Consider the following 23,247-nt stretch of genomic DNA (forward strand, 5'->3'; position numbering starts at 1 on the left):
ACATCAGATGATAATAGCTCAGAAGAATCATTATGCCCACTGAGCACCTAGAAAAAAAATAAATTAGTATTGACGGTGTCACCCAGCTAAAAAGTACCTGGTAGTTGCCTTCAAATGTAAAAAGTTTATTTATTAGTCACAAGTAAGGCTTACATTAACATTGCAATGAAGTTACCGTGAAATTCCCCTAGTCACCATAGTCCAGCACCTGTTTGAGTCAATGCACCGAACCAACACGTCTTTCAGAATGTGGGAGGAAACCGGAGCACTCGGAGGAAACCCACGGAAACACGGGGAGAATGTGCAAACTCCGCACAGTGACCCAAGCCGGGTCCCTGGTGCTGTGAGGTAGCAGTGCTAACCACTGTGCCACTGTGCATGCCACATCTTAATGTTACCTTGAGTCAAATATCATGATGCAAATGAGCCAAAGCCTCGATATCTGACAAAATTCCACCATATTTGTTTCAGAACCGAAAGATGCATTGTATGGAACACTTGTTTGAAGATATTGCTTATAATTCATTCAAATTTTGTATTAGCTTTGGATGTATTGCAGGCATGCTTCAGTGATTGTTCAAAATGTTAGTGTTGCCAAGGGATTTGAGTATAAAGAAGCCAATTTTTTTATGATTGCAATCCTAACTTTTAATTGCAGTTTTAAGCTCACTAAGTAGAATTGTGGAATGCAGTGCTAGATGAGTAATAATAAATAAAAATGCTATTTTTGTCTTCATTCTTGACATAATATAAAATTTATTAAACTGAGCTGTTAAACTATTATACAACATAGAGTTGTACACTATATTTGGTAGTGATGTCAAACTGTGGTCCAAACCCTTTTGACACAAATTTGTATAAGTCATTTTCCTGTGGTCATAATTATAAGATTGGTTATTGGGTTAAAAAGGTTGTCATTTTGATTTGTTCTGTAGATTGCCACTTATATTCTTGAAGTAAACATGTAAAATTATAGCAGAAACCCCTCCCCAATCTCTGAGGAATGTGTTAAATGCTGTACCAAACATGTAAATTGTGTTGTATTGCCACTCTTCAGATGCAACAGTGTAATAAATTACAATTTTAATGAAAATAAAATGAAATTTTGCATCAGCATGTTTTAATTTACTTGAACCATTGTTAGATGTTGTAATCTATGATTTTATACTCGATCCATTGTATTATGATTGAAAATTATTTTGAAATTATTGTTGATTTATGAATCATGCGGATTCTGGTGCATGAATCGTCCTTGATTTAGGTTTTGTATAAATTGCTGGATGCCATAGTGTTTCCATTTTTATATATTTGCATGTTATAAAAACCCCACACAGAGAATGGGATATTTATACAGACATTTTGAAATAAATGCATTCAGTTCTGTATTGGGATACACAATACTGACTTCTAGGATTTTGCATATTTTCATTCTTGTTGATGCAACCCAACGTGAACTTGGAATTGTGGCCATTATCCAAAATGCAAACTGTTTCCTTGATGTCAGTGCAGCACAGTAAGAAGGAAGTAATAAGTATTGTTTGTGCAAAGATATGCTCAGGATACCAACTAGGATAATTTGAATAGTCACTCAAGTTTTCTCGAATATAGAGAGTACTATTTCACTGATTCTTGTATGTAATTATGTACCCAATTTTAATAATTCTGCAAACTACTTAAATTATGGTTTAATGAAGCTGCAACTTGTGCAAAATGAATTGAATCCCCAATTCACTGTCGCAACTAATTCAATTGAAAATTATTGACCTTGAGTCTGCGTGCAACTAGTATCCATAAGTGGTTGGATTTTTAAATACAATACTGTAACTCGTCTTCATTGAGCATGCTCACTTCAGTGAATTGAACCCTGTTGGGAAGCTGTAGCATTTGCTCACAATTCTTTGAATCTGAGGTAAACACTAGTAATATTATGAAAGGAAAGGCCTTGGATATTGGTGGTGTGCTGCGCCAGCTGATTGGTTTGTGTTTTTCTTCATATTACAGTAGCCTACTGGCACTCTCTGATCAGGAAGCAATTTTTATCTTTGTCTATGGATTTTTGTACATGTCTGCATCTACAGACATAGGACAGCACATTTTGCATTGTAGATACCACCATTTAACATTTGACTGTCTACTTAGGACTGTAATTCTAAATGGCAATGAATTGATGTAAATGTGGAGCAAATGAGCAAAATCTGGTAATTTATTGTTGCTTTCTTTTAATGTGGTTTTATGAGGATTGATGCATTGTCAAAATAATTTCATAAATTGACATGTTCCTTATTTGATTGTACTGCACTGCAAACAATGAGGTGTTAACAAAAAATATCTAAGCAGGGAGAGCTTCTCACCAAAGGAAAACAATGTATTGATTTTAAACTGCTTCAGTTTTTTCAATAACTGATCATGAAATTGTTATAATCATGATGTAACAGTAATGTCTAGTCTTCAGTGCTTGCAACATGATGCATTATGGTGTCTTGGTATCCTAAAATGGCGAGCCTTATTCCTTTCTCCTTTGTTTTAATGTACATATGCAAACTGAAATGCATGCAATCCATGCTTGCATGAATACTGTACTTCGATATTGAATACATTTGTGTTTGAATGTAAGATAATACCAAATTTCCCTCAGCTATTCTCTCTAGTAGTTATTTATTCTATTCCCTAAATGGCTGTAGATGACTTCCTTGGTGTTTGTGTGTGTGTTTTTGAAGGTTTCTAATCTCATTTGTTTATTGCTAATTATTGCAATTAAGCCTCATGAGACTCTAGTAATATTGACCTGTAATGACATTTTAAAACTTGGGGAAGCCATAGGGGATACAGTTAGGAGACAGAGGGTTAAGTCAATTTGCATAATTTGAGAATTTGCCTGCAGTGAACATGGGAGAAAGTAACAATTTTATCAACTAATTGAACCATGTTTTTGAAATTAAGGTATTTGTGTTGTGTTTCAATTGAATATTTAAAATATGAATTCAGATCTTTTCTCTGCTGCACATTGAATGGCAGACTGGAGAAGTCTGGGACCTGGATTTCGATATAACTAGAGCAGATCAGTGTTTTTGTTTTTTTATGCTGCATCTTTAAATGGTGAAATATATATGGCTGTCTCAATTCAGATATTGATATAAATATACCATACCAACTGCCCCTTTTCAAAAAATAGTGGAAATGCACTATTAATACTGCCTTTCACAACCCTAAACCTTTTCTACTTCCAATTACAATTCCAGTTTGTAAAAGATTCTCTTTCAATTGATTTACCTTTCCCGCAGGTAGTTTTTATTAACGAAAAGTGGCTACAGTGGAACAGTCTTTCAATTAATAATATGCTTATCAGTGGACTGTTAATTCCCATATCATTTTAGTGCTAAAATCACATTTGTTAGACTGTCACCATTCACTCCAATTTCAACAGTTCAAAAAAACTTTTCTCTCATTTGCAAAGGGCACTGACTTTTCTGTGATCAATGTGGTCAGCCTTCAGCATGTCCTTTACACTGAGTCCTAACAGTGGGAACATCAAAATTGAACCACATTCCAGACTTATGGACATCCACAGAAGAAGCTGAGAACCCTGGCTGAATTATTTTGTCCTCCTTTGTCCACATGTGCTAAAGGCAATTGTCATACACAACTGTTGACTTGGCTGCCACAAGCTGTAACAGGGAGAGAAGCACACCCCAATTATATCAGTACCTGGAGCCTGACTGATAAATGCATGAGAGGAAAAATAAGATTTGCTCATCCTAAACGCATCAAAAATTGAATAATTTTTGTTCATATATCCAGAGTTAGCTGGAAGTATGTAAAATAAGACTTGTGGAATTAGGGGTGTCCATAATAATAAAATGGCAGAAGCTTTAAAGGATTCTACCCCTTGGCTTATATGGAAAAGTGACCTTCCAACATCAGCTGCAATGATCAGCCTTCATAATGTAAGACTTTTCAGAAAATATTACACAACATATATTGGATTGTGTGAAGCAATGCTTCAGAGTAACATATGTTCTCCTGCTATTTTGGATCGATTTTGTTTAAATAAGTTTAGTTGCAGATGAAATCCTGCTTGGCAATCAATTTGAGTTCCTTCAGCTAAGTTTTTATCTCACTCATTATAAGTTGTTTGTTCTACTTTTTGTTGTGTTTGACACTTATGAACCCAAATTTTGTGTAACCTCTTTTTAGTATTCTGATTCTGTTTTGAAGGATTTTTAGCATGGTTAATATTGAGGTTATTGCATTTCAATGTGGTTTGTTGGTACCCCACCCTCGAGTGTTAGATTTTTTCTATTGTACGTGATTACTTCAAAAGAAATGAAGACTTTTTATTAGTGTGCTTTATCTGACATTGAGGTAAAGAAGTACAATATTACCCTAGTTAAAAGATTTCTACCTGTATGACAGTAGTTTTGTAATTAAGCTGAGGTGACAGTTTCAGAATTATTATACGTATATTTTGGTTCAAAGCTACGTGTACTATGATTTTGCATGCGTCTGCAGTCTTGGTGTTCAATGTTACATTTTAAGATTGCTTGACTTTACTGTCAGTAAACCACAAAATTCTTCACTAGGGATTGAATTTTAGGCTTTTTGCAAGCAGCTTTATTGAATTACAATGAGTTGTATATAGTATTGTAACAAAAATTATTTGGAGATGTGAAATTTTTTCAAATCACTCAGCAACCCCTTTTCATTAATTGGAATATCTGGTTTTGAAGCTAATAAAGACTGGTTGGTCAAATCGGATCCCTAATTTGGCTGTTTCAATTGCATCCAAGCTTAATCTACAGCTGATTTTTAAATGTTGGGACAGTATTTATTTTTATACTGAGTTTGTTTACATTAATAGTCCTACAGATCCTGGATTAAGCATTCATCGATGAAATTGTACACTTCCAAGATTTGGCTGCTGTTTCTACCTGCAGAATTGTCCACTATTTGTATCTGAAATTTGGTATATTGCAAACAGTTTAGACCTGCCAGAGGAAGATGTATTTTTATCTGCATGATCCAACTTTCATGGTTATGAGACATAGAATATTGTTTCATGTATTAAATGTATCTTAATTTAGTTAAACATTTTAATGAAATTTCAAGAGATTTGTCTAGAGCTTAACCCCAAGAGTGGTGTCTCTTACAGCCTCAAAATGGCAGATAATTTTGTTTGCAAAGAGTCATGTTATGAAATGGCTGAATCTGCAGTCAGGCGTCTGCATTGAGCATGCTCAGGTCATTGAATTATAGTCCATAGGGGGAGATGAAGAGTAGAAGCTGGGAATCAGTCTTCAGCAGGAACTGGGGTGTACAACTGCTTGAGTCTTTGTCCATGGAAAGATACTAAAATGACCTGTAGATCTTCACTTTTGCAGGCTTTGCCTTCTATACAGGTAATTTTCACCTGCTGCTTTTGGCCTAACATTACTTTGAGCTTTCAAATCTATCAGCAAACTTCACAAATAGTTTATGCCCGAAAACAATGATTTTCCAAATGATTTTCCTATATTTAAAAGTCAAAATAATGATTAGCATAGAGAATTGTTAAGGACGTTGAACAAAAGTACATTAATAAAAGTACAAGATTGTCACTTGGTTGGGGAACTTTAAACATGACTAGATTTTAATGAGTAAAATTATATTGTTTCACATTAGTGCTAAGCATACAGCATTGATAATTCAAGTGTTTCTTCAAGCAATTGAGAATAACACTTGTCATTTGAGGAAGCCTGGTAGATATTTATGGACCACAGGTTTAGCAATCCTAAAACAGGATAGCCTGCACACTTAAAAGGCAAGGGTCTGTTTTTTTTTATAAAAACTACCGCGGGTGAATTGGAAATACATTTTTTTTAAGCTGGTATCATTTTTTTGTCCGATCTAAAATTGTGACAATTCTGATTGGAAACATTGGATATCAACCAATGGTATTGTGCACCTCAAAGTTGAAGTTGTATGACTGAGATACCTTGCAATGAATCACAGTTTAATTAACATTTTATACCAGCTGTTTAGCTTAAATGAAAGTTAAACGTGGTATAGTTTCGAGAAATGTAGGTGACTGCAACATGAATTTATGCTGTGTTCCTTAATGCAAAGATGTGTGGTATTTTTCTCAAAGGGTGTTCAAAGAAAGTTGCAGGAGGGGTGGTGCATCTTGGCAGTTTTCCTATGGTGTTTTCTGGCGAAAATGATTAAAGGTATAGACTTAAAAATGTTGCTTTATCTTTACTTCCTTGAGGACATGTTTTGCACACCTGGATGTGCTTCTGTATTTTTCTAGTTTCTGAGCATCTACATAATGTTGACAGATGAGCTTAAATGTATAGCCATCGGATGTGGTTTTGGCATGTGAAAATTAGCAGCATTGATTTTTATTTTGCTGGCTGTAGCAAACTGTACTTTGAAAATTTAGTGTTTCTTTATCAGGAGATACAATATTGGGAATTCTATTCATAACGCCATTTTATAGTAGCTTGAATGTCTGCATACATACCTTATAGGTGATAGATATGAGCAAAATGGTTGCCTGAAATTGGGTGGATAATTGTATCTGAGGCATTTTATGGTCCAGAAGTATGTCGATTTACCAGTCACAAAAATAAGCTTTGTTGTTCATCTTTTTTGTTTTTGACTTGTACTGCATGTTGTCTATGGATTAACTTTGCAGCTTGAATCTTTTAAATGTGTTGTTCATGACATCGGCTGCAGTCTTTCTTAAACAATACTCTTTGCCTTCTTTACTGTAGAGCACTTGCATATATTTTTTGAATCAATTAAAGTATTTCTAATGGGTTGGCAGTTTGGCTGTTCATGGTATTGATTTGGATTTTCTTTAAGCATTTTAGTGCGTTTTGTAGGGCTGCTACATCAAGTCGTTCATGTTGACAACCAGTGTAGCATCAGCAACATTTTCTTTGTATGTAAATTTGTAATAATTCTGCAGTTTTTTTTAGTGTGAAATGAAGTAATATGTCCACCGTAACTGCAACAGCTTAGGCCTGAGAGTAAGAAGAGAGGGAGTTGAATGGAACTTTTAATATGAAACGCCTTCACGTGGCGAGCTAACAGCTTCAGTTGGTGAGTAAGCTAGTGGATGGTTTTTTTTCAGCGTAGCATTGAGACTTCAATAGCCAGTCAGAAGGAAATAATTTAGGGTAGGTGGAGCCAACATAAAAGCTGAAAATATCTCGGGCATTGTTTTGGTGCCAATTTTCCTGATATTGCTGTATATGGTATGTCAAAGCCCCAGTTGCTACACTGGGAAGTGATTGTATCATAGTAAAGAAAAAATTATATAAGGTAATTTTTCATTATTGGTGTTATAAAATGTTGGCATTGTCACATTCTTGTCTACAATTTAATTAGAAGTTAATATACTGTTCACGCAGTAATTGGGAATTACATTCTTGTCACATGTATCCTCAATAAATGGAATAAAAATTGTTGAATTTCTTTATGCTTGACTGAGCTGTATGGACTTACTGTGCTGAGATTGAAAGATTTTATAATGTTACTAAATATGTTAAAGTAGGTAGCAAAAAGCAAACTCTGCTTTTTACTCTGCAACTCCCCCCATCCCTCCCCCCCCCCCGGCCAAATTCAATTTTGGAATCATAATGTGACACTTGCAAATGAAAAACATTTGCTCAGAAGTCAAAAGCTTTTGGGAAGTAATCTAGTCCCTCTGTAATATGTACTTTGTTAGCTGTGTTCTAAACATTTGCTTACAATCCCATTGTGTTAAAATTTGATTTAGATTATTATACAATACTTACAACAAACTATTTTAAATTCTTGTGATCTGATAACAAAAAGAAGTTGCTTTGTTATGTGACTGAAAATTTTGAAATCATCAGTGAACGCCAATTGGAGGCCAAGTATGAAAATTAGTTTATTCCATCCCAATATTGTTAGAATTTTACATATTACTGCTTTCTTGTGATAGTGATGAGAAAAAGTTCATTTCAGTGTCTGCATATCCCTGATTATAAAGGTTGAAATTAGCAAAATGAATAGCTCTAAACTAGAATTTAAAATTTTTAATGAGCTTTAAATTGAGCTAGTACCGTAAAATAATTTAATGAAACCGTTACATTCTATTGGAATAACAACCAACAGTACGGTAAAAATATTACCTCAAAGTACAGTCGGTTGTTTAATTGCGGGTTCATTCAAACACCAGGCACTTTAGACAATGTCTTTATTGTTTTGTCAACTCGTCCAGTCCAGTTAGGAAATGGCAATTTCACTTCCGTTGCTCCTCCCAATGTATGAGTGACTCCTACTGGGCTCTGATCTGTACTTGCATTTCACAATCAATATGAATTGCCTGAGTACTGTTTTGGCCTGAGAGAGGGAGAGGTTCTTTCTTCATTCTGCTGTGTATGTTTTCCATCAATATCTTGTTTAGAGTTCCATCTGATTTATTTAAAAAAAACTCAATCTGGAACAACTACAACACAGAAAGAAGGCCTTTCTCTGCTGTGTTTCTTCCTAAGCACTGGCTTTGCTAACTGTGATGGATATCTTTGCCTATTTTCTAAACAGTTTCCAATGTTCTTCCCGAATGGAATGAAGTATTTTGTGTTGCATTTTTGAGTGTGTTAATTGTTGTATTGAAGTTGGGTGTACAGAACACAGGCAAATCCAAACACCTTTATCTGGTGCTCATGTGCAAGAATTTGTTGAATTTACTTACATTAGTTGCAATGATCTCAGCACAATGAAAACAATAGCTGGCAATGATATTCTACCACAGCATAAGTCTGAGAAACCATTTTATTCTTAATGTAAGGCTTTGCCTCCCAGTGTCCCATTTCGTTCTGAACAATGTCAGTATGTTTTCACAAATTCATCTGAACAGGACCCTCTTGATGTCACGACATGATGCATTAGTTGGTAGATGCCAGAATCATCAAAAAATTGCCAGAACCTCTGAAGCCAGCATATTTGAGCTGTACCTGGATCAGAGATGTTTTGGATAGAATTACTAAGTTAGTAAATCTAACTTTGATTGTCACGGTGACAGTGATCCTGCAGGTTGCAATGCCTAACAATCGCTACAGCTGTTTGGGTGCATACTATGTACAGCACAGGAGGAAACCATTGAGCATGTCATGCCGGTGGTAACTCTTCAATTTAAAGTGTCTGCTCTAATCCCATTTCCCAGACTTTTCCCCAGGTCTTTTATATTCTTTTTCAAATATGACTCTCTGCCTTATTATCAATTTGCATGAAAAAATCATTTTTTATTCTCTCAAAATCTTTCATAATTTTGAAAATGTCTTTTGCCTTCTCTGTTCCAGGGGAATAAAGTCTTTCTCCACAATTATCATGTGTAATTCCTAATATTCTGGTGAGTCTTCGCTGTCTCTTGCCATGACTGGTACCCTCCCCAAAACCAGATGCACAAAATGAAATGCAGTACTGCAAGTGTGGCTTATCCAATATCTTAAGTAAATTCAATAACATTGCATTGCTTGCTAGTCAGTGCACATGTGTATTAGAATTTAATTTGCATTTTAATAGCCTTTTTGATCTGCAGCCTTTGTAAATCTATCTACCCGTAATACATATCTCTCTCTCTCTCTAATTGGTGAAGTCTTACAGGTTATTGTTGTGTGCGTTTACTGCAATTTCAAAATGTGTTACAAATTTTACTGTGAACCTGCATCTGTAACTTATTTTAAAAAAAAGAATAATGCAGAATCCAGTGAGATGGTATAGAAATATTTAAAATGACGAAATGATAAGAGAATAGAAAGAAGAATACTGTTTCCAGTAATTGACGGATCTAGAATGGAGTCATACATAAAAGATTAACAAATCTATAGTTTATATAGCTTTACAGCTAATGAGCTACTTTTGAAATGCAGTCAGTTGTTATAGGAAACACGGCAAGGCTCCCATAAATAACAGAGCGATAATGACCAGGTTATATTCTATGTTGATTGAGGGATAAATATTGGCTAGGACACTAGGGTAACTCCCTGTTATTCGACAAAGTGTCATGGGATTTTAGTTTTTATTCTTTCATGGGATGTAGACATTGCTGGTAAAGCAAACCCATTGGCCCTTGCGAAAGTGGTGGTGAACTTCTGCAGTCTGTCTGGTGCAGGTACACCTTCACTGCTGTTAGGAAGGAAGTTCCAGGGTTTTGATCCAGCGAGAGCAAAGGAATGGCGATATAATTCCAAGGTAGAATGGTGTGTGCCTTGGAGAGGAACTTGCAGATGGTGGTGGTGTTGCTCTTGACCCTCGAGATGGTAGAGGTCATGGGTTTGGAAGGTGCTAAGGAGCCTTGGTGAGTTCCTGCAGTGCATTTTGTAGATCGTACAATGCTGCAACTGTGCATCTGTGGCGGAGGGAGTGAATGTTGAAGGATGTGCTGCCAATCAAGTGGGTTGCGTTATCCTGAATGGTCTTGAGCTGCACTCATCCAGGAAAATGGAGAATATTCCATCACACTCCTGACTTGTATTTTGTAGATGGTCAACAAGCTTTGAGGAGTCAGGAGGTGAGTTCCTTTACATCCACCTTTAAATAAACCCGTTGGACTTTAACTTGGTGTTGTGAGACTTCTTATTGTGCCCACCCCAGTCCAACGCCGGCATCTCCTCATCACATCTACCTTTTATCGCCTTGTTTGAAAGACAACACTTGCAACAATGCTGCACTGTAGTGTCAGTCTTGATTTTTGTGCTCAAGTCCTGGAAGTGGGACTTGAACCCATAACCTGCTGAGTAAGAGGCATAAGTACTGCCAACTGAGCCATTAAACGCAAGAAAAACTTGGTTACTTGTTCAGACATGAACTTGTTAACTTTCATGATCAATTTGGATGGGTGGATGAAAAAAAAAGGCCTAAAGGAGAGGAAAACCAGTGGGAAAATTTGATCTGAACTATTTGCTTACAGCAAGCATAAATTTCAACATGGATTGTTAAGGCAAATGGCTGGTTTCCCTGCTCTACGTTTTTGTTTGCTAATTTCATCAGCCTACTTTAGGTTTTTGTGCATTCTCACTCTGTCAAGTTCCTTAATTGTGTCATGAGGAAAGTTCAGTGATTATTCCTCCAGCCCCTATGTCCAAATCATTTATACAAGTGCAAGCCAAAATATATTCCTGCATAAATTCCTGCAACATGCACTTATATACACTCTTGTAATTTTCTCAATTGGAGAACTGGTCCAGAAATGGACTGAATGGCCTCCTCCTGGACTGTAATGATTCTGTAAAGTAGTTCCATTTACACTCTTCTTTTGACCCTCCAAACATCCCTTTATCTATACTGCTATTTTCCTACAAAAGTAACTACACTTAAAATAATGTACTACATTGGTTTTGAATCTCTTTGGGATAGCCTGAGGTTGTGGATGGTGCTATTTAAATGCAAATGCTTTCTTTCTACCTTCATTTTGACAAGCTTGTTCTGCAAGAACATTAGAAATAGGAACAGGAGTAGGCTGTTTGCCCACAGCCCTTTGAATGAAGGAATTTCTCTTCATCCCAATCCTGAAAGGCTGATCCCTTATTCTCAGACTGTGGCGCTGTGTTTTAGATTTCCCAGCCAGGCGCAACATTTTATTAGCATCAACTCTTGCAATGTTTCTGAAGAATTATATATTTCAATTGGATCACCTCTCATTTTTCTAAACTTTAGAAAATATCACTGATTATGCGGAATCTGCACGTTCTCCCTGTGTCTGAGTGGGTTTTCTCTGGATGGTCCGATTTCCTCCCACAGTCTAAAAGACATGCTGGCTAGGTGCATTGGCCGTGCTAAATTCTCCCTCCGTGTACCTGAGCGGGTGCCGGAGTGTGGCAACTAGGGGATTTTCACAGTAACATCATTGTAGTATTAATGTAAGCCGCCTTGTGGCACTAATAAATAAACTTAAAAATATATGCCTAGTCCATTCAATCTCTTCTTGCAGGAGAAATTCCTCATCCAAGGAACACGAGTCCCATGAAATAGTTTCTACAAGTTGATGTATTCCATATCCATCATATTCCTTTTATACATTGTGAATTTCTTCAAGAAAGATAAACCATGTTGACTCTTTGTTTCAGCCCATCTCTTTCTCAGTGTTCACTAATTTCACCCCATTATTGGCTCAAAAACTTACTTGAAATTGAAACAAAACTAACTAGCCTATAATTTCCAAACATAGTCCTTTTCATATGTCTTCCACAGTGTGTTCACTTATCAGTTATTTGACATAATACCCATTTCCAAATTGTTTTGCAACATTAAAGGCAATCAAACTATCAGCTCCCAATTTCCCTGGTAATTCAAAAAAGGTGCAATGCTTCAACATATTCCTTTTGTTTGCAGAGAACTGGTCACTTATGGCCAGCATAAATGAGCCAGGTTACAAGCTTGACCAATTATCTCAAATTGGTTGTTACTGTAGCTATTAGCATACTCAGATTTGTTTAGCAAATCGCTAATCGCTGGATCACATCGAAAAGTAGATGTTTTGGGTTTTGCAAGTGTGGACTAGTTGAGTATGGAGTGTACTCTGCCTTCCAAACAACCAAGGGAACATCTTGTTTAATTTGATTAACCAATTATTGAAACGTATGGACTGTGTAAAGGTAAAGTCATGATGTGGAGATGCCGGCTGGGGTAAACACAGTAAGGAGTCTAACAACACCAGGTTAAAGTCCAACAGGTTTATTTGGTAGCAAACGCCACTAGCTTTCAGAGCGCTGCTCCTTCCGTCAGGTGAGTGGGAGATCTGCTAACAAACAGCAAACAGGGCATATAAAGACACAAACTCAATTTACAGAATAATGATTGGAATGCGAGTCTTTACAGCTAATCAAGTCTTAAAGGTACAGACAATGTGAGCGGAGAGAGCATTAAGCACAGGTTAAAGAGATGTGTATTGTCTCCAGACCAGACAGCCAGTGAGATTTTGCAAGTCCAGGCAAGTTGTGGGGGTTACAGATAGTGTGACATGAACCTAAGATCCTGGTTGAGGCGGTCCTCATGTGTGCGGAACCTGGCTATCAGTCTCTGCTCAGCGACTCTGCACTGTCGTGTGTCATGAAGGCCGCTTTGGAGAACACTTACCTGAATATCAGAGGCCAACTGCCTGTGACCGCTGAAGTGCTCCCCAACAGGAAGAGAACAGTCTTGCCTGGTGATCGTCGAGCGGTGTTCATTCATCCGTTGTCATATCGTCTGCATGGTTTCCCCAATGTACCATGCCTTGGGACATCCTTTCCTGCAGCATAGACAACGTTGGCCGAGTTGCAAGAGTATGTACCGTGTACCTGGTGGATGGTGTTCTCACGTGAGATGATGGCATCCGTGTCGATAATCCGGCACGTCTTGCAGCGGTTACTGTGGCAGGGTTGTGTGGTGTCGTGGTCACTGTTCTCCTGAAGGCTGGGTAGTTTGCTGCGGACAATGGCCTGTTTGAGGTTGTGCGGTTGTTTGAAGGCAAGAAGTGGGGGTGTGGGGATGGCCTTGGCGAGATGTTCGTCTTCATCAATGACATGTTGAAGGCTCCGGAGGAGATGCCGTAGCTTCTCCGCTCCGGGGAAGTACTGGATGACGAAGGGTACTCTGTCCACTGTGTCCCGTGTTTGTCTTCTGAGGAGGTCGGTGCGGTTACACATGGAACAGCCATGGGGACTAAATTCGCACCTCAATATGCCAACATCTTCATGCACAGGTTCTGTGTTTGTCTTCTGAGGAGGTCAGTGCGGTTTTTTGCTGTGACGCGTCGGAACTGTCGATTGATGAGTCGAGCGCCATATCCTGTTCTTATGAGGGCATCTTTCAGCGTCTGGAGGTGTCTGTTGCGATCCTCCTCATCTGAGCAGATCCTGTGTATACGGAGGGCTTGTCCGTAGGGGATGGCTTCTTTAACGTGTTTAGGGTGGAAGCTGGAGAAGTGGAGCATCGTGAGGTTATCCGTGGGCTTGCGGTACAGTGAGGTGCTGAGGTGACCGTCCTTAATGGAGATGCGTGAGTCCAAGAATGCAACCGATTCCGGAGAGTAGTCCATGGTGAGTCTGATGGTGGGATGGAACTTGTTGATGTCATCATAGAGTTGTTTCAGTGATTGTTCACCATGAGTCCAAAGGAAGAAAATGTCATCGATGTATCTAGTGTATAGCATCGGTTGAAGGTCCTGTGCGGTGAAGAAGTCTTGTTCGAACCTGTGCATGAAGATGTTGGCATATTGAGGTGCGAATTTGGTCCCCATGGCTGTTCCGTGTGTCTGGATGAAGAACTGGTTGTTGAAGGTGAAGACATTGTGGTCCAGGATGAAGCGGATGAGTTGTAAAATTGCATCTGGAAACTGGCAGTTGTCGGCATTGAGTACTGAGGCAGTTGCAGCAATGTCATCATCGTGGGGGATGCTGGTGTAGAGTGCCGAGACATCCATTGTGGCGAGGAGTGCTCCTGGTTCAACTGCTCCATGTGTAAAGCCGCCATAGTCCCAGATGACAACAGGCTGCTCTCCCCTTCAAAGGGGAGAACTGACTGGTGGTGATTTTAACCTGAGGATCACCACACCTCAGGTGAGGGGCAAGGCCCAAAAGGTAGGCCTTCATGAATAACCTCAGCTGCTACAGGAATTGAACCCGTGCTGTTGGCGTCACCCTGCATCATGAACCAGCTCTCCAGCCAACTGAGCTAACCGCCTATGAATGGCATTGCACTGAAATTCCTACATGATGTTGATCAATTTTGTTGTAGCCAGAACTTCTTTTTGGACCGACGGCAGCATCCTATTTAGTGGAAAATACCACTTGTGTAGCCCCTACATAGTAATAGCGTGAAACAGCTTGTTTAACCTGTTAAAATTTTTGAGATACTAAGCTTGCAAGGTGAGCAATTAACTAAGGTCCAATTTATAAGATTACTGATGAAGCCAATCTTGTAGGACATGAACCCATACACATCTCACCATGTATGGGGTGCAAGTAGACTTGCAGTAGTCATGGAAAACCGATTAACATGTAAACTATTAGTAAGCAGAAGAATAGAGAAAGAGGGAATGGCAGAAATACTAAATAAGTGCTTACTTATGTAGACCTATTAGTAAGCAGAAGAATAGAGAAAGAGGGAATGGCAGAAATACTAAATAAGTGCTTATTTTTGTAATGGAGGTAGATATTGAATTTTTCAAGTTAGTGGAGGTTGTTTTACAAAGAAAGATGGTATTAAAGAAATTACTGAAAACAAAGGGAGACAATTAATAGGACCTCACTGTTTGCACCCAAAGATCCCAAGGAAAGTTTGGGAGAAAATAATGGAGGAGTTGATTTTCCAAAATTCAGTGGAAGGGAAGATGGTGTCAGAGAACTGGAGTTGACAAATGTTCCTGCCTTCTTAAGAAAAGTAGACGACAATAAAATAGGAAATTATAGGCCAGTTAATCTTAGGTAAACTACCAGAGCCTATAATGCAGAATGAAATTAATATGCTTAAGGAGACATTTGGTCGTTGGAATCGACATAGATTTCAAAAAGAAAGGATATGTTTCACCAACCTCCGACAGTAGAGGATAAAGATAGTACAGTAAATGTTTTTTCAATGAAGTATTTGCTGCTGTACCACAAATGAATCATAAGAATAAAAAAGTCACACGGAGTTAAGGGAAATGTGGCTTTGTGAAAGGAGACAATTTGGGGGCAGAAAACCAATGGCAGAATGAAGGAAGTAGTTTTGGTCTGGAAAAGTGTGATGGGTGATTTTCCTCAGGTTTTTATTTGGGCCATCTTCTCTCGCTTTGGATATTAATATATAACAATATCCTGTACGTTAATCTGTACTTAGAAATTGAGGGAATAAATTGGAGATGATGACAAACATTGTAAAGGACAGAAGAAGGTTTTGGAAATGAATAGGATGGGCAGACAGAGTGGGAATGCAAGTCAATGTAGAAAACATTGAATTATAGTTTCCTTGCTTTGATGTTTTCATCTTATCCAACATTGGGAAAATGTGGCACCTCTTGGAGAGAGTAACACCTCAATGTTTTTGAGTATTGCAAACACATGGACTTATATTAACCTGACTTAAAGGAGTACCACCCAAAATAGTGAGTTGAGCCTCCTAGCCTGGACTTCCAAAGTGTTCCACTGGAACGTGATGAATGCAACTTAACACTTTATGATTTATTATCTTTCTGTTTATTTTACAAAGGGAATGTGTTGTTGCTCTTAATGTTATTTTCATTAAAATAATGCATTGCATGCCAATGGGTTATGCCAGTACACCATTTCTGTTTTGTAGAATGTGTGTGCATTGTACTCCAACTGTTTACCTCACTTTCTGGATATTTTCCCCCTAATTGGCAATTTTGTTTTTGTTTAAGCTAATCCTTGTATCTTGACAAATTGGGAGAAAGTTAGAAAAGGTCAGAGTAGACTGGAGTTAGCAGCAGACTGTGAGCGTGATCTTGCTGCCCGTTCACACCATGCTCCCGCTGCAGTGAAGACGGAGAATTTGGCGACAAGCCAAAACTCCGTTCACTGCAGCGGGATGGGAAAAACCCGCTGGCCTGAACAGTCAGAAAATTCAGGCCCATTTTATTTCTGCATGTTTGTGAAATTTATCTTGTTAGAAAAGGTTAATTTTATAAGGTAACAGAATCACTGACATTGAACTCATTTGATGAAAGTTCAGTGAATACTGTTTTTGTTGGTCACTGAGTCTTGGTATAGAAAAAAGTGTGCAAGTGGTGAATAATAAACTTTTAATTCAACCTATTTAAAGACTAAGTACAATTGTGTGCAAGTTTTTATATATATATATATCAACTAAAGTAATCTTGTTTGTACTTCAGTCTGCAGGTATGACTGGGGCAGACACTGCTATAGAAGATCGGAAGCGGGAAGTGGCAAAAGAACTATCCACTACTGAAGACCAAGGTGAATAAAGACATAAGCTCAGACTCCTGGACCCAGATTTGCACTTCTGGGTTGGGTGCGCAGAGAGGGGAGAATTTCCAGCTCTGTGAACTCTGCCTTTAAAAATGGCTCCCCAGTTGTTGGGTTTGTGGTCTGGAGCGGGGGTGGGCTGGATTAAAAGTTGGAGCGGGCAACCAAGGAAGAATTGTGGAGGAGGCTGGGTGAAAGACCTACCTCTGGGATCCAGCACTGTCTCCAAAGTTTAAAACATGAAACATCCCTCTATTCTCACTGTTTCCCTACCCCCAACCTTCCACAAACTTCCCATATCCCATCCATGGCAACCCCCCAACCCAGCCTCCATAACACCTCACACCCTCCCTTCCAACCTATGCACCCTCACCCACTATGCTTTGGCCATATATTTCTTCCATGCCAACTCACTCATTTATTACATTTACATTCTATTAACTAAATAAAAACAAACATTTAATTCAAGTACACAATCTCTTATCACAAACACTGGAATTCATAATCCCGCATCAGAGTCTGTAACCACTTGGCTGGCACCCTACTGTGATAATGGATGATTGCAAAATCAGTCCTGCAGCACTAATCAAATAATGGAAACTCTCAGGCTTATGTCAACAGACAGAGTGAAATAGCAAGTGTTTTTGACCACTCCAAATGTTTTTTCCCCCCAAAGATTTGAAGGGCAGGATTTTTAAAAGCCTTGGCAGCCTGCCAGATCCCTTTGATAGGTCCCATTGACATGTTATTCTGACTGTTTTGACAATTGCCTTTGACATTGCTTCTGACGATTTTGACAGTTGATGTTGATAGTTTGTTGACAGTTCCAATGAGTTTGGCAGTAATGTGTTGTTATGCCTACTTTCACTATTCAGAAGGGCTCCTCGTCTTCCCCAAAGGTGTCCTGGGACCAGATCGAAACTAGTATCCTACTCCTCTCCAAAGGGCTACCCCGGCTAGCCAAACAAACCCACAAGGTTTTAGCTTCCTCTTACCTGCTCTAATTTACACACTTCGGGCTTCACAGTGCTGACCTATCAAAATCCCACTTCAGTGGAGGCAGCTGATGCTCTAAATGGCTAACTGCCTACGTAAACCATGCTTTTATGAAACGCGCCTTGTCACCAGTCCTGTTACCGCAATAATAAGAAATGCTTGTGTCTGGGAGCAGATCTTAGCATTTTCAAGCATTTCTGTTGTCTTTGTGACCATGCAGAAATCTTAATTGTGGCGAAAATCTGGGCCGTAGGTTTGCTATTTTTTGAACACATTATAAAAAAGCATTGGAATTCCATGAAGAACTTATAGTTCATAGAGCACTTAAGTATTTTCTGTTAGAATAACAGAAATTAGATTCTGTTAGATTAACAGAAATTAGATTCTGTTAATCTAATTCACACATCATAGAAGTGTAGATTTCAAGTTATGCCAGCTTGTAGATTTAATTCATAGCTAGCTACTGAGTTTAAAGTAAGCCATTTGGGAAGAGTATGTCTATCTTAGCAGTTGAATAAGAAGTAAAGCTGTTGCAGTAGAATAGAAACATTGAAAGTAGAAGGAGGAGTACTCCATTCGGCCTTTAGAGCCTGCTCTGCCATTCATTTTGATTTTGGCTGATCACCAAATTCAATATCCTGATCCCGCCTTGCCCCCCCCATATCGATATCCGTTAATATCTTTAGCCCCAAGAGATGGAAGCCAGTTTCACAACTTTTGAAATTATACTGAATATATTTGATGCTGCAAAGCCCTTGAGACCTCGCAGAATTAAGTACTCGGTTTAACTCCGCTGTAGCAGAATACAATTGCTTTCAAAAAAGCTGACAACAAGGTGCTCCAGTAACAAATAGTAAAAAATTAATCATCTTCAACCAAATCAAAGTAGACAGGATGCCAAGGTGGAAACTGCAAATAAGCAACAGTAAAAGCAATTTCAACAAGCTGGACAATAGATGAGACATTTGAATGATTATGATGTGGTTGACCATGTTGACAAAGAGAATACGAGGAAGAATAATTTGCCACTGTTATAGAGAATGAGAACTTTCACTGCTGCAGGAGGGCTGGAGAATGGAGCAAGAACAGGGAAAACGATAGGGAACACAAAAAAGAAACAAAAATCTGAGAATTGGACACTAAATAATGTCAAATGGTACTTGTTGGGTTAGGCTGTTTTAAAAGGAAGAATTTGAAATACACAAATTTTCACATTCAAAAGAGATGTTTAGCTGATGATGAAATAATGTGTGTTTGGGAAATTGAGTTGATATCTTGAGATTCATGATTGTAGAACATAGCGAAATAGAATAAAAGCACAGGAGGAGGCCATTTTCCCTATCTTTGTCTGTGTCAGCACTCTGCAAGGGCAACTCCCCTAATCCCCTTTTCCCCATAGCCCTGCAACTTTTTTCTTTTCAGATAATTTTGAAGGCCTTGACTGACTCTGCCTCCACCACAAAGTTTTCCAGGTCCTCACTCCTTGCTACATAAAAATGTTTTTCCTCATTGCTTCTTTGGCCAGTCACATTAATTCAGTGCCCTCTGGTTCTCGATCCACCAATGGGAACAGTTGCTCCCTATTTTCTGTCAGTCCTTTCAGAATTTTGAACCTCCTTATCAAATTGCCTTTTCTCTTCTCCAAAGAGAACAGCCCAGCTTCTCCAATCTACCCATGTAGATTCCTCATTTGTGGAATCACTCTGGTGCTCCTTCTCTGCACCCCCTCTAATGCCTTTTTTGTGTGTGAATTTGACTGTATGAATTTAACAGTCTGGATAAGCTATTCTGTGTTTTTCTGTCCTCTTAATCAATCTGGTTATATATTCCACATATTAACACATTTTCAAAATGTAATTGTGCAAATACTGTCTTATTTCCAAACTGACTGAGTTTAAGTAATTTGTGAAATTATTTGAAATTGTATAGTTATCAGTTAATTTAATTCAGAATAGTTCTCATGTTACAATACTGTTTGACACTATTTAAATTTAACATAATGAAGGTTGTGTATAAAGTGGTTGCTGTGCACAAATACAACTAACTCCTTGAACACGATAAAGCTTAATGCGCCCTAGCCAGTTTCAGTGCCTTTATTATTTTTGAAGAGGTAAAACTTTTACGAATTTCCATGAAAAGACCAAGGAGAGGAATCTGCAAATGAGTATTTTAATGAAAAAAATCTCCTCCTTACAAGGTCACAATTTAAAGATAATTTTCCAAATATAATTCCAAAAATAATTTTCCAAAATTGTTTATTTGCTATGGTTATTTATTCTTGACAGGAAACGAAAAAAATCTTGCTGTGCACATTAAACATTTTGCATACTGCCTTCAGTTTGTCCACTTAGTTTTTGTGGGGGGAAGTAATGAAGCTGTTGTGACCTCTTCCACAGGAAGTGACCTCAAAACTGCTAATTTGAGTGTCACAGAGAAGCCACTGGAAGTTTGTGAGATGTTTGCAGATGGTGAAACCAACGGTTCTTGTGGGAAGAATGAAGAAGCATCTTCAACAAAGAATCATCAAACATCAGTTAAAAACACTCAGGACACTGTGAAAACAACATCACGGGATTTAAGTGATCTAAAGCAGATAAATGAAAATGGAATATTAGGAGATGACGATAAGACTGTTAAAGCAAGCAATCATATGAATTCAGATGATTTGACACTAACGTCTTTGACGGGAAGCAATGGTTTTGTTTTAAATAGTAAACCCTTACAGCAGGTACAGACTGGGACTCCTCCTCTAATCGGTCATGCTGCCAAAACACTTCCTTCATCTCCTAGCAAGGCTGGAGGAGTTAACAAGGTAAAAAACTTAAGTGCAGTTGAAGTTCTGCAAAGCCAAGCCATGAAACCGCTTAATGTGGCATCAGCCAAATCACAAGAAGAAAACCCAGAAGAAAATACATCTCAGGCTAAAAAACTCTCACAAGGCCTCAATGCTGAGGTCAAGGTCCACAGAGCAAGGAAGACCCTCCCTAAACTCAACTCAAATCAGGTAAGAAATTCTTAACCTTAAAAAACAGAAACCTGATACTGGTTACAAGATTTTACACAACTCAAGTTTTGAGATAAACTGCTTGAAACACAGGATGTCTTTCGTGAATGTTTACTTTTGTGAAAAATGTTACTTTAAAAAGGTCCAATTATGCACAACACTGATACATAGTCTAAAGCTCTTTAGAATCTGCAGACTGTGCTGATAGTTTAAGGAGTGTGTGTGTTGGTGCACTTATTCAGTGGGCAGTACCTGGTCAGGGGAGGCATATGGTGTGCATGGAGGATTGCAGTGTGTGTGCATGCGTGCGTGTGTATGTGTGTGTGTGGTCAGTGAGTGGTGTGGTTTGACCAAACAAAAACAGCAGAAGGCAAGGTAAGCCCAATAAAGTTGCGATGGTTCAGAGATTGCATGTGGGGATGGCATTGGGAGGGATGGGAAAGATGAGATTGGCATGGGAGGGAGAGTTTGAGATGATGACATCAATTATTGATACAACTTATTGTTCAAAAGTTATTCTTCATGCTAGAAGTGAAGATGCGTTCGATTTGAATGAAAATGTTTTAGAAAGTTGTCAGATGAACTAAAAGAGTACAGCACAACGGCATTGATTCATAGAACCATAGAAAAGTTACAGTGCAGACTGAGGCTATTCGGTCCATCTCGTACATGCCAGCCCAAAGACATCCTTTATTATCCCACCTTCCGGTCCATAGCTTTGTAGCTTACAGCACTTAAGGTGCAGATCCAGGTACTTTTTAAAACCTCTGCCTCCACCACCAACTCGACCAGAACTGCACACAATGTTCCAGTTGTGTCCTCACCAGTGTTTTATACAATTCCAACATTATATCCTTACTTTTATATTCTATACCTTTGCCAATGAAGGAGAGCATTCTATATACCATCTTTACAACCTTGTCTAATTGAATTGCTGCCTTTCGGGACCCATGTACTTGTACACCAAGTTCTCTCACTTCATCTACCCATCTTAGTATATTCCCATTATTGTGTATTTCCTATAACTTTTTTACCTCCCTAAATGTTGCCTCATACTTCTCTTATGTTAAAATCCACCTGTCACTTTATCGCCCACTCCACCAAACCATCAATATCGTTTAGTAGATTATAGCTATCCTCTGCACTATCCACCGCTCAGCCAATCTTTGTGCAGTCTGCAAATTTTCCAATTATACTCCCCACATTCACACCCAAATCGTTAATATATAACACAAACTGCAAGGGTCGCAGCACAGAGCCCTGTGGAATACAACTTGAAACATCTTTTGCATGGGCATCCATCGACCGCTAGCCTTTGTTTCCTGTTACTTTTGATCCGGTTTGCCACATTACCCTATATCCCATGAGCCAAGTCCAACAGGTTTATTTGGAAACATGAGCTTTCGGAGCACTGTTCCTTCATCAGGTGAGTGCCTTCATCGAGAGCAGCGCTCTGAAAGCTCTGAAACACCTGTTTGGACTTTAACCAGGTGTTGTGAGACTTATAACTGTGTCCACCCCAGTCCAATGCCGGCATCTCCACATCATCCCTGACAAGTCCATGCCTTTCTATGTGACAGTTAATCCTGTCTCTCAGGATTGATTCTACTAATTTGCCCACCACCTAACTAACTATAATTGTTTGGTATTTCCTTTGATCCCTTTTTAAACAATGGAACTACGTTTGCATTTCTCCAGTCCGTCCCTGTATCTAGTGAGGATTGGAAAATTATCCTCAGAGTATCTGCTGTCTCCTCCCTGACCTCTGTCAGCAGCCTTGGAAACAGTCCATCTGGCCCTGGCAACTTATCAACTTTCAAGTATTCCAACCCTTCGAGTATTTATTCCCTTTTTATGATTATTCCAACCAATATCGCAGTGTTCCTTCTGAACCATTAAATCTGCATCATCTCTTTCCTTTGAAAACATGGAGATAAAATATTCATTTAAAACCCTTCCCACAGCCTCTGCATCTACATACAAGTTCCTGTTTTCATCTCTGATAGGTCCCAGTTTTTCTTAACCTTTTTGCCATGATATATTGGTAAAAACATCTTTGTGTTTTCTTTAACTTTACTTGTTAATCTTTTTTCATACCCTCTCTTTAATTTCCTTTATTTTCTTTTTTATTTTGTCCCTGCACTTCCTATATTCATCAAGGCTATTTGCAGTGCTTAGTTCTTCGTGCCTATCATACACCTTTCTTTTTCTGTTTGATCTTCCCTTGTATTCTTCTGGACAACCAGGGGGGTCTAAATTTGGCAGTCTAACTCTTATTTTGGAGGGGACATGTCTACTTTGTACATTTAGGATCTTACTTTTTAGTGCTTC

General features: G+C 38.5%; 1 protein-coding gene across 8 annotated transcripts in view; it reads left to right on the plus strand.

The window, feature by feature from the left end:
• LOC144502549 (histone-lysine N-methyltransferase EHMT1-like) overlaps positions 1-23,247 on the plus strand; it is a 163,713-nt gene that overhangs the window by 33,190 nt on the left and 107,276 nt on the right. For 4 of the 8 annotated variants that reach the window (XM_078226630.1, XM_078226632.1, XM_078226636.1 and 1 more), the window contains exons 2-4: positions 9,312-9,361; positions 16,823-16,907; positions 20,309-20,916. In XM_078226630.1, coding sequence (XP_078082756.1) covers positions 16,832-16,907; positions 20,309-20,916 — 684 coding nt within the window. In that variant the 5' untranslated portion in view covers positions 9,312-9,361; positions 16,823-16,831. The remainder of the gene's footprint in view (positions 1-9,311; positions 9,362-16,822; positions 16,908-20,308; positions 20,917-23,247) is intronic. The other 4 variants (XM_078226629.1, XM_078226633.1, XM_078226631.1 and 1 more) reach the window with 1 other exon arrangement.

Source organism: Mustelus asterias, chromosome 13 (assembly GCF_964213995.1).
Source record: "Mustelus asterias chromosome 13, sMusAst1.hap1.1, whole genome shotgun sequence".
Classification (NCBI taxonomy): Eukaryota; Metazoa; Chordata; class Chondrichthyes; order Carcharhiniformes; family Triakidae; genus Mustelus; species Mustelus asterias.